This window comes from Ambystoma mexicanum, chromosome 4p, assembly GCF_040938575.1.
Source record: "Ambystoma mexicanum isolate Mex_15411 chromosome 4p, UKY_AmexF1_1, whole genome shotgun sequence".
Taxonomy (NCBI): domain Eukaryota; kingdom Metazoa; phylum Chordata; class Amphibia; order Caudata; family Ambystomatidae; genus Ambystoma; species Ambystoma mexicanum.
The window spans coordinates 1,261,247,643-1,261,260,341 of NC_090927.1; the positions used below are offsets into that span (position 1 = coordinate 1,261,247,643).

General features: G+C 45.8%; 1 protein-coding gene across 4 annotated transcripts in view; it reads left to right on the plus strand.

Moving 5' to 3' along the window:
• The window catches only part of PHF10 (PHD finger protein 10), an 815,357-nt gene that overhangs the window by 546,633 nt on the left and 256,025 nt on the right, over positions 1 to 12,699 (plus strand). For 3 of the 4 annotated variants that reach the window (XM_069606947.1, XM_069606948.1, XM_069606950.1), the window contains exon 9: positions 8,995 to 9,150. The exons of the other annotated variant lie outside the window; for it this stretch is intronic. In XM_069606947.1, coding sequence (XP_069463048.1) covers positions 8,995 to 9,150 — 156 coding nt within the window. The remainder of the gene's footprint in view (positions 1 to 8,994; positions 9,151 to 12,699) is intronic. 4 annotated transcript variants of the gene reach the window in all.

A 12,699-nucleotide genomic window follows, 5' to 3' on the forward strand; every position in this document is an offset into this window, starting at 1 on the left:
CAAGAGCCCCAATCATAAGGAGAAGTCTAACAAAGACGAGCCTACCACTACTCGCAGGGAGAAGCACACTGTTCTCCAGGAGGAGGGGTCCTTGGCAGAAGCCTTAAAGAACAAAGGCCAGCTTCAAACTCCGGCCCAGTATACACCCCAGGGCCAACCTACACCCCTAGGACAGGCCATTGGTCCTCAGTATCCTGGTATCATTCCAAGTTCAACCACATGGACTGCCGAAGACATAGACAGGGTCATGACTAGGATGACCTTTTTTGCCATCTTCTTTGAGAAGAACCCAAAGGCATACCAGAACTTCCAAACCACAGCTCCAACAGCTGAGGCTTCGACCTCCCAGCCCCCAGCTAAGAAAACACAACCTAATACTCTTCCTTTTCCGACTCCAATCGAACCAGTCCAGAGTGATCTGCATGATGTTCACACAGACACTGACGACAATGAAACCTTTCACGAGACAGATCCTTACAATGATGATGAGGAATTGGTGTATAACCTAGCCTCACCAATTCAACAGGACTCGCCAGTGGCCGCTTTCGCCAGTTGAAAATCAGCCACTCCATAATGATATGCATATAAAGGCAGCTGGTAACAAGAGACTCAGCTCGATAAAGATTTCCTAGAAAACATATCGGGAGACAAGAAAGCCGCCACCCAATTCATTCCTATTCTGCAATCCGTCCAAAGGAGGATTTAACCATCTCTAGAAACACCAAACCAGACACGGGCAGCCAACCCGCGGGTTGAAAAACTTTTCCGCCCAGAGTCATCTGACCCACTTTACATAAGGGACCAGCTTAAGCCAGACAAACAACCGTTGCCGCAGTCAATGCAGGCAGGACTATTGCCGAAGGGACCATCATCAAACGCCACGCATGGCTTCGCCAGTCTGGCTTCAAACTTGAAACCCAAGCTACACTCCTTAATATGCCGATGGAACCCAATGCCTTATTCAGGAAAGCCGTAGAAGACACGTTAAAGTCAGACAAAGAGGAATATGATACCCTTAAAGCTCTAGGCCAGCTGGGAAACAATCCACCAGGCCAGAGATGCGGAAGCAATTTTCGTTGGTTTCATGGCCAAAATTCTCAGAGACTCGGGTTATGGACAAGGTCAGCGCTCGTCCTGGGGTAACAACCAGGGTCAAGCCTCGCAGGGATTCCAGAGAGGCCAGCGCCGATCGCGTGGCCGGGGGAGGTCCTCCACATCCAGAGGTGGAGGTACACCTCCTAAACAATGACAGCCCGCTACAGGTCCCCTCCCATGCCTCTCCAGTAGGAGGGAGTATTTCACACTTCACCCACGCATGGGAGGGAATCACCACAGATTAGTGGGTGCTATCTACCATGGCGGGAGGTTATTGCCTGGAGCTCATCCAAAAACCATTGAACCATCCCCCACCGTCAAAGGAACTCAACGAAGAAAGAACTCATCCTTCTCGAGGAGGTCACTGCGCTACTACTCAATGACGCCATAGAGGTCGTACCAATGAACGAGGTAAACAAGGGTATTTATTCAACCTACTTCCTTGTGCCAAAGAAAGATCTATCTATGTGCCCAGTGTCAGACTTACGACCTGCAAACACTTATGTAATGCCACAAAAATTCTGCATGACAACGCTACAAGAGGTAATCCCTGTGCTAAAGCGGGTAAACTACATGGCAACGCTGGATATGACGATGCCTATTTTCATATTTGAATGTTCCCAGCGCACAGAAAAGTGTTGCGTTTCAAGATAGCGAACCAGCACTACCAATTTAAGGTGCTGCCCTTCAGAATATCGTCGGCTCCGAGGGTGTTCAAGGTACTGGAAGTGGTGCAGCGCACCTGCGCAGGGAGGCAATCCCAGTGTACCCCTACCTGGACGAATGACTGATCACAGGGGAATCACTCCATCTTTGCAAATAAAATGCACCAAGAACCATAAACCTCTTCGAATTGGGCTTCTCAATAAACGAGAAAAGGTCCAGACTTGTGCCAAACAACACAAAACAGTTCCTAGTAGCTGTCTTGAACACGGAAGCAGGGTTAGTCTTTTCATCCATGGAAATGGTTCAAAACATGCTACGGCAAATACCTCTATCAAACCGCTCGCCAGATAAGCGTACGCAAAGCAATGCGTTTACTAGACATGATGGTGTTGTAGTCCCACACGCACGTCTGCGCATGTGTTCCATGCAGGAGTGGCGAAACAATGGTCTCAGGCAAGTGGTCAGTGGGACGATCTAGGGACGATCCAGTGGTCGTTTCGCCAACACTAGTACGCAACCTACGCTGGTGGACAAAGGAAAACCTGTTAAAGGGAGAACCCTTCTACGACCCGGCAGTGCAAGCGATCGTTACAACAGACTCATCACTCTCCGGGTGGGGAACTCATTACCTTCACCACACAGCACATGGTCTGTGGACTCGCATCACAGAACCACATCAACCTGCTTGAACTCGTAGCAGTTTTCAAATCGCTTCAAGTATTCGAAGCACAGCTAACAAATCAGTCGGTACAAATCCTAAATGAGCTTCTCTGATAGATATCTGCTTGGATACACCTCTACTCTCGATACATTTCATGCTACCTCATGTCCGCAACAAAACAATCTGAGAGACCTCGACGCATGAAGGACCATGGGTACAGTGGACATCACACTAGGGATAGTATTACTGGCACGCCCTGTTGACGTCCCTATTCGAGTTTCGAAAACAACAACTGGAATACTCTGCAGCTTCCACTAGATGTCGGCCTATGCATAGCATGTGAATCTAAGCAGATACAAGCATCAGAAATACGATTACGGTGAGTAATGTATCCCGTATATTCAACGGCCGTGTAGTTATGGTGAAATTGCGCAACTCATAGGAAGAGCACTTTTTGGGCAGCTTATAACTTCGCTCCCCCTGGACGAATCCTTAGCAAACTTTGCAAAAAAGTATATGGCCCGCTCTGAATTTCTTTGGTAAATTTGGTGAGGTTTCGTCAAGGGGGGGACGAAGTTATGGGGGGGATTCCAAATTTTTTTTATTCCATTGATGCAATGGAAAAATGTTTTTGCTGACGCCTATAGCCTAAACTGAATATTAACCAAATTAGCGGCAGGAGCGCCGGCTTGGTCCTGAAAGCGTGCTTTTATAAATCTGTTCAGTTGATTTCTTTAAAACGGGCTAAAAGCAGGTAAAAAAGAATTGGTGAAATCTGCGTTTAGTCCGATTGGCCTAAATGGCGACGTGATGTCCGCGGACATTGGTCGCGCCCACTGATTGGATGATGAAAAGCGTGAAGTGCGTCAGATTTTTGGAACGTCCCCCATGTTGGATTCGCAGACAGCGACTGGTGTAAACATATAAAAAAACACAACATTGCACTTTTCAAACTTATCAAACTAGCTCTGGGGAGGTGAGGGGTGATGAGGATGGTATGGGATATGGCTGTAAAAATATTTTTGTTTTTTACCCCCAAAGTCTGCGAACAGTCCGGATGTTCGGGGCAGACCTGTGATGTTCGCGAACACTTCAGATGTCCTTGGACATCTATGCCTATTTCTGCATTACAGGGTTGGTGAAATGCCGTTTTGGATGATAACTTTGGCGCCACTCAATGAAACTGCATGAAATTATGGAATTCTGTTCTAGACCTGATTCTGAATGGTTTTGCAAAGTTTGGTGGGATTTTGTCAAGAGGGGGTTAAATTAGGGGGGTCTCAACATTATTAAATGGCTTATAACTTTGTTGCCTTTTGACGAATGTGGACAAATATTTCCAGAAAGATTATAGACCCGACCTTGAGAGTTTGTGTAAAGTCTGAATGGGTTTTGTTAAGGGCGGCTAAGTTATGACTTTTGTATGTACATATATTTTGACACTTTTGAAAAAATAAAACTTGTGGATTTCCAGCAAACTCATATAAGGAGCATTGGCAAGGACCTTAAAGCATGGTTTTGCAAATGTGCCTGTGTTTTATATATTGACAAGTGTCATAATGTAGGTACAAAAAATAGTGATATACTTTTGGTGACTGAGGTATTGCCTGTGGCCATGGGCATTGGCCAGATTGTCCAGGTCATGGCATAGGGGCATGGCATAAGGTCGTGACCAAGACAATATGGCTACTGGCCATGACCACGAGCAACGACAAATGGGGTTAAAGTGGCCATGTCCACCTGGGACCGGCTATATGGTAATTTTATTGGAAAATGGGATAGGTTTCAAAGGGAAAAATATTGTGCTCGTGGTAATATGGTCATAGGGTTCTCTCTTCGCCTTCTGCAGGCTTCCATGGAAAGGGAAGAGGGGCTCTGTACGGAGCCACGCCTTCCCTTTCCATGGTGGCCATCCTGGAAAAGGATTTTCCTTGCTACAGCAGCTGCCACAGTGCGTGAAGTGCGTCCGATTTTTGGAAACGCCTCCTCAACCCTTGTTGGATTCGCGGACAGCGACCAGTGTCCGCAGACATTGAGGTAAAAACATAAAAAAACTCAACATTGCACCATCCCGGTATAGGAATAAAAATCCTTTATTTATTTTTTTAGCTCCCTGGGTTACTGCTTTGGGAACCCGGGCTGCTATTGGTCTTCATCCCCCATTGCAGGGGCTGGAATGGGGGATAACGGTCCAGAGCCCTCATTATCCGCCCTTGCTTCGCTTGGGCCGATAACTTGGGCTGCCGGGGGATGAACGCCACATTATTCCCATTAGCATAACACAAAATGCTAATGGAAATGTTGGAAAATCTTATTGAGTATCTACTTTACTGAGAAATGTAAAGTAGATGGAGTCTAAGATTTTTTTTTTTTTAGTTCTATATTTTAACTGTGAAAGGTGGTTCCTAAAGGAACCTTCCTTTTGTTGTTGTTTGATGTATTATTATTTTTTGCAGGGGAGTTTAGAACGTAACGTGGGGAGGGAAATGTGGGACGAGGCACCAAGCACTAATATGGAGGGGCAGGTTGACAGGGGAAGATGTTGCGCATGTGTTAATTCTATGGTAGGGGCAGTGTTTTTCATGCTCCTTGATTACACCTTCCATATTCAAGTCCTCTCTCGACTTCAGACTCATCACCTCCCCCCTGCTTAAGTCCTGCGAACTCCTCACCATCAAAGTACAAACTACCCCTAAGAGTACCATCACCCTGCAAATCATATATAGGCCCCCAGGCCCCACAAGCTCCTTCGAGGAAGACATTACCTCTCTCATAGCAGAGAATTCCAAGCCCCACTCCCAAAATATCATTCTAGGAGATTTCAACCTAGGGCTTAATGACCCTAACGACGCTCCGGCGGCCTCCTTGCCTAACGCCTTATCTGAGCACAACTTCACCCAAGTCGTTACTCTACCTACCCACCAGAAAGCTAGAACTATTGACTGGGTCGCAGCCCACAACTGCATCATCACCTGCAAAGCCCCACAACCTCTTGTATGGACTGACCACTCCCTCATATTATTTGACATCCACCAAAAGAATCCTAACCTAAAACAGTGCCCTTACTCACCAGCCTGCCTGACGAGAAACAAGCGCAACATCACCGCAGAGACCCTAACACCACTCGTCCTCCCCCTTCTTAACACAATCCCAGCTACCGCTGACCTTAACCTCCTAGTCGACTCCTACAATGATGCCCTGACTAGCACTATTGATGCCGTTGCCCCATTAAAGCAACGTAAATGCAAACCTATAGCTCACTTGAACCCTTGGTTCACACCGGAACTCAAAACTCTTAGAAAAAAGAAAGCCAAGTTGGAAACCATATGGAAAACTAACCCCTCTGCAGAAAACAAAGCTAATCTTACGTCCATTTCCTCCCACTACAAGAAAGAGATAATCCGGACCAAAAAAGAAGCCTATAATGTCAGAATAAACAATGCCCAATCCTCTGCCAAAGAACTCTTCTCCATCCTGAAAGAATTAGAGAATCCGAATCCTCCAACCGATACCTGCGTGAAGGACAAGGCATCGTGCACCAGCATCCAAAATGCATTAGCTAACAAAATCACTGGTCTTCAAAATAAAATCGAATCTAAAAGATTACAACTATCAAATAGCAACGCCGTCATACCTAGCGCACCCACACCTGCTAGCAATACTTCCGGCTTTACTTTTAAACCGGTTTCCTTATCTGAAATTCAAAAAATCATAGCATCCCTCAAACCCTCTAACTGTAAAGGGGACAGCTGCCCCGCACAGATCATCAAAGACGCGGCGCGAGACCTCGCCCCATTTATTTCCAAACTAGTAAACCTATCCTTCTCTACTAATTCTGTACCTAACAACCTAAAACAGTCTTGGGTTCTCCCCCTCCTAAAAAAACAATCTCTTGACCCAACCATTCCCACCAACTACAGGCCTATTACCACGGTGCCCTTCCTGCTAAAAATCCTCGACAGAGTTGCCTATCTGCAAATCCAGCATTACCTGGAGGCTAATCAACTGCTAGGCCTGCGTCAAATCTGGCTTTCGCCCTCAACATGGAACGGAAACTGCCCTTGTTGACCTTAAAAGCCAGATTGATGACATCAAGGACAAAAATAAAGCAGCTATCCTACTCCTCTTAGACCTTTCAGCAGCCTTTGACCTGGTTGACCACAAAATACTTTGCAACCACCTTTATTCTGCTGCCCACTTCTCCCCCCCTGCTGTCATGTGGATTCAATCCTTCCTAGCCAACAGAACTAGGAGGGTTTTTTCATCTATGGCTGCAGCTGACCCCAACCCCATTACCTGTGCTGTCCCACAAGGGTCCTGCGTTTCCCCTACCCTCTATAACATCTTTCCGAAACCCCTCTTTGATAAACTGGACCATCTGGGTGTCACCTACACCAACTACACAGATGACACCCAGATACTCCTCACCATCTCTGGCAACTATAACACTGACGCTTCCAGGATTAACTAAATCTTCCGCCATCATTCAGGCATGGATGGCCACACACGGCCTCTGTCTGAATGATGAGAAGACTGAGCTCCTCCTAGTCGGGTCCACTAATAATCTACAGAAACTCAGCCCCGATTACTCAAACTTCACCATAGATGGCAACATCATTCCAGTTGTGAAAAACGTGAAAACGTTAGGCTTCTACTTGGACGCCAATACCAACCTTGCCAAACAAGTTAACATGACTGCCTCAGCCACCGCCTACACGGGTAAACTAATCACGGCCTGTAGACCGTTTCTATCTACAAACAGTTGCCTCATTCTGGCGAGAGCCCTTATACAATCAAAGCTTGACTACTGTAATAGCCTCTACCTTGGTGCCAACCAAGCCATAATCAAGAAACTTCAGATCCTCCAAAATAATGCGCTGAGAGCAGCACTAAATATTCCCAAGAGGGAGCACATTTCCCACACAAGAATTTCTTGCAAATGGTTATCCATTCAGCAAAAAATTGACCTAAAAACCCTGTGCCTCACCAACAAAGCCTTAAACCACCTAGCCCCCCAATACCTGACTAACAAACTCACTCTTAAACCCAACACAAGAGTCACCAGAACATCCAATACCCTCAGCCTCATCGTGCCCAGATTCACCGCCAAAAGAGCGGGAGGCTCGAGTTTCACGGTCCTCGCCCCTCAACTTTGAAACACGCTGCCACTGAATATTAAACTGGTCAAATCCTTCCAATTGTTTAGAACACTAGTCATCAGCTGGCTACTGGAGAAGGTAACCCTTAGTTAGATTAAGCTTAGTTCTTATTGTATATATTGTACATACTCTGAAATGCTTCTTACTACCTGCCTGTACATACTATATATGGCATATTCCCGCCACATTTGTATAACCGCTTGTATACTGTAACTTTGTAACTTGTCCTAAGCACCCATTTACCCCTGGGTCTGGAGCGCTATACTAAATAAAATAAACAAACAAACAAACAAACAAGCACTTTCGAAATTGCTTCCCCCCTGCAGAGTGGGTGTGTTGCAGTATATACAGAGGACTGTTGTCTTTGAAAGATATGGATCAACAGCCTCTATTATTGCTTGCAAGGTAGTTGGTGGGATTTGTGTGTCCCAGAAGTAGGCTGTGTGGTTACAGTATTGGTTGAGGAAGATGAGGTGGAGGAAGACAGCCTCCTACTTGCTAAGAAAGGAACAACCTTTCTGAGAGCATTGCAGTGGTTGGATTTGGTGTGGCAGTGCATGGAGGTGGTCCCATAGGAGTACTGTCCAGATAGTCCGCGGCTGTAGTTGCACTCAGTGCATTTCACTTTGGTAGCTTTAGCCTTTGGTACATTCCCAACAGTGGTAAAGAACAGCCACGGCCATGTTCTCTCTGTGTGCTAGAGGTAGGCACTTCCTCTACCTCATGTTCTTGGTTGTCTTCATTGTCTTTGGAAGTACTGCACTTTTTTTGTAGTGTAGGTCCTCCAGCTGGTAGTGGTGGCTCTTGGCTTTTGAGTAATGTTAAACAGGTACTAACTAGCTAGCAATTCAAGACTTACTACACACTTGTGCTAGTACATACAATACATATGAAGACTCACAATGCATACAAATCAGAGGCACATACAGGGCAACTAAGTAAGGAAGAAAGAAACAGCATCAACAGAAATTTTAATAACATTCATGTACACAAATGAATTGTGTGTTTGAGGCCTGCTTATTGCCATATGCATGTGCACCATGAGCTGAGACCAAACCCTAAGGAAAGTACTTTAAGAACATATGACAAGCTGGCCTAAGCCGATATAAGCTACATAAATACTATTACTGGTTAGGTGATGTTTGCTATTCAGTGCTACAAAATGAAGGGAAATTACTCCCGGTCCACTGTGAGCTGAAAGTGCTCAGATCTGACAAGTTAGACTTGGAAATGTTGTTTTATTGGGAGCTACATTCTGAGCTCTAAATCAAACGTGGATTTCCCACACTAAAAGCTTATAATTGATAGATTGCAGGCAAGGCTGCTTAATGCAAATTTCTTACAGCCTGATAAACATGGATCTATAGAATGGAAGGCCCTACCAAGATTTTAAATAATGTTCTTTTGTTGTAGGACAACTCCTCCGGCCATGCCTCTGAAGGCGAAAACATGACTGATAACCAGGAGGATTCTTTCCAGGGAAAACCAAAAACAAAGGACAAGCCTTCAACTCCAAGAAAAGAGGGTTCCAAACGTTCTGTCGTTACAAAATCAGTCCATGGGTACAAGGTAGAAGAAAAAAGCCCCTGACTCGGCTTCTTTACTGACCAGCCTCTCGTCCCTACCCCCTAAACAGTATTTGTATTCTGTTTTGATGTATTGTACATTTTGATGTGCTTTCCTCTTTGCCTCTGAATTTTCTGTATGATTCCTGCCTTAGTTCTTCCCTCTATTTTCTCTTTGGGCTTTTGTGTTATCGTCTCCATGCAGTGGGGTCTGCTTCTGCATCTTAATTTAGATTAGTTAGAAATGCTGACTGTAAGGCTACAACACACAGTTGTTTAGTAATATTGCTTGATTACTTTAAATATTGCAGGCAAAGCCTTCAATATGAGTCTAGTGTGCATGGACAGTGCAGCAGGACGTTTCATTTTAACATCAGCCACACAGAGCAGGATAACATTGTCCAGTATAAAGGTATAATTGGCAGTAATGCAATGTCTGTTCTAGTTACTTGGAACTTCAAGCAGCCGTGTACTAGCACTAGTGCAGCTTTACAGGAGATGTTTTCAATCTACACTTCCCAGCGAGGGCATCTGTGGGGATTTTTGTAATCTCTTGTTTCAATGCAGGATAGTTTTACTATTCCCATTCATATGGGGAGTATGAAGTTAAAGAAGAAAGTTGGCATGAACAGTCAGTTTTATATTTGGTGATATTTTTTTTAATATTCAGTGGGATGGGAATTAGAATAGAATTAACTAGTATATTCTCACTTCAACATAGAAGTCGCTCACACACTATTCCACGTGTTAGAAGAGCTAGATTTGGTCCATGTATTTGGTACACATTTATCGCGTATGACAGTATGTGAGCTACAGGTTGGGTAATCTTTGATACCGACTTTGCTTAATCAACCCCTTCAAGCATTGATTGCGTGTGGGCGATTTGATAAACCTTGACATGGATCAGTGCCCTGTGAATGGTTAATAGTAATTGAAATAATTAATCTGTGCTCCAAGCTATACTCTAAATAGGAGCCAAATTAGAGGTAATTTTATCTGGAAAATATATTTTTACCCATTTTCTTAAAAACATATCACTGAAAAATATCAGGCCTTTGTGATCAGAGCTAATTAAACATTGCGTTCATGGCCCTACATATATTCCAAAAATGAGATCTCGTAAGTAAATAATTAATTTCAAAGAGTAGCCAGGATATGGTTTGCAGATGTTATTCCTGTGCTGTTTATATTAATAACGGTACATCAAAAAGATTTTCCTTTTTACAGGGGTTGTTTTTAATCCAGTTCAATGCCTATATTTGTGGGCTTCTTAGTGGCAGTGTCATTTACAGTGATTGGGAGAGTGTTTTTTAATTTAGTATTCTGATTTTGAGAGGTTAGTGTGAAGGACAGTGACAGCTGATATTGAGACATTTGTGGTCCTTTTAGCATTTTTGTGGTGCAAGGGCGACGCTCGCTAGGGATGGGAATGGAACCTTTTTAACCAGGAAAATAACAGTTTCCCTTTAAATTTATACATGCACAGGAGCGGCTCTGGGAGCATGCGCACCCTAACCCCGCCCACAGGTGCCACACCTTAGTCCCCTTTGACGCGTCAGCTGTATTCACTTTTCAACCCTGCTCTTCTTTTTTAGGGGGGGGAGGATGGTGGACGTATGGAAGAAAGGGGACTATGGATTTATGAGTACGTTAGTCACTCTGGTGAGCAAGACTTAATTAGTATTACGTCCCATCCCCTTTCCTCCATCCTGTATGGGCGACTACAACTGATGAGTAGAGCTTGACAATCTAGGCAAACAGATTACGAAGGGCAGCCTGGCCAAAAGCTGCATCACCCTGGCACTGGTATCCAGCCAGACAGTAGTGCTTGCAGAAGGCCAATGGTGTGGCCGTTGTCGCTGCCCTGCTAATCACTTGCCACGGTACGTGATGCTGAAAGGCACCAGCCACTGCTTTGGCCCTGACTGCGTGAGCGTGCATGCCCTTTGGTGATTCTTTGTGCTGAGCCTTGTATGCCTCCTGGATTGCTGCAGTCATCCATCTAGCCATCGACCCTTTGGACGCTTGTTGTCCAGTCCTTGACCTGCCAAATGTGACAAATAAGGCATCCATTTTGCGAAAATCCTTAGTTCTGTCAAGATAGAATTTTAGTGTTCTTCTGACATCTAAAAAGTGAAGAGCCTTCTCAGCGTCTTCTTTGGGGTTTGGAAAGAAAGTGGGGAGCACAATGTCTTTGTTAATGTTGAAGGAGGAGACCACCTTTGGTAGGAACCTGGGGTGAGTGCGAAGCACGGCCCTGTCCCGGTGAAACATAGTCTAGGGCTCGGAAACCACCTGAACCTGAATCTCACGAACTCTGCGAGCTGAAGTAAGCCACACTAGTAGTGTTGTCTTGAGCGTTACAAATTATTTCTACTGTGGCCATTGTGCTCGTATGGTTTGTGCGCGAGGGTGCTAAGAACAAGGTTGATATCCTAGACTGCGTGCGGGCATCTCAGAGGCGGGTACAGCCTTGTTAACCCTGCAAGATGCCTCTTCACTACTGGATTGGCCGAGGTGAAGGTAAACTTGTCAGAGTTCCTGTATGCGCCAATGGCCGCTAGGTATGCCTGGCAGGTGTCGACCTGGACCCCTGATCTGCCTAAATACGCAGAGAAAGACAACACCTAATCCAGTGTGCAAGATGGCGTGTCCACTCCTTTTTCCTTGTGCCAGAAACAGAACCTGGCATTTGCTTTTATACAGCTTTTGAGTAGCAGCATGACTCCTGGCCCCCTCGATGATTTTTAGGTTGTCCTGAGATAGCCAGAGATGTTGAAGAGTCACCTGCTCAGGTACTAGTCTGCTAGGGCTAGCCTCTCCAGGAAGGAGTGAAGGATTCCCCCCCAGTCCTCCACGCAAGGAGTGCGCTCTTCCCGAACGGGAGAGGGACTTCTGGCTGGACTGACTGCTGTCGAAGCTCCGAGAACCATGGCCTGGCCGGCCACTGAGGCACTGTGAGAGTGAGACGCAGCCTCAGGGACTGCCTGATCTTGCAAACAACCTTGTGGATGAGCGGGGTAGGAGGAAATGCTTACGCCCACATCCTGTCCCAGGTGATCCGAAGCGTGTCCCAGGGGGACAGCGCCCTCTTCCCCCCCAGGACACGAACTGATGACAAGTCTGGTTGCTCTCCGTCGCATACAGATCTGTGACCGGCTGATCCCACCTGCTGAAAATGTTGCGAAGGACTCACTTATTCGGTTGCCACTTGTAGTCATCGGTGACCAACCGACTGAGTCTGTCCGCCTCCTGCTTTGATTCCTCCGACAGATGCACTGCTGAGATCCAGATGTCATGCGCAATCTCCCACTCCCAGATGCTGAGGGTCATCATCCTGCATTGTAGCAGGGATCTGGTGCCGCCGTGCTTGCTGAGGTTGTACATGCAGGTAGAGTTGTGTGTCTGAATGCAAACTGCACTGCTCCTGATGAGCGGGAGCAATGCTTTGTGTGCGAGCCAAATGGCCATCATTTCCAGCCAGTTGATGTGATTTTGTTGGTTGATCTGGGACCACAGACCATGCACAGAATTTATCCCCAAGGGTAGCACC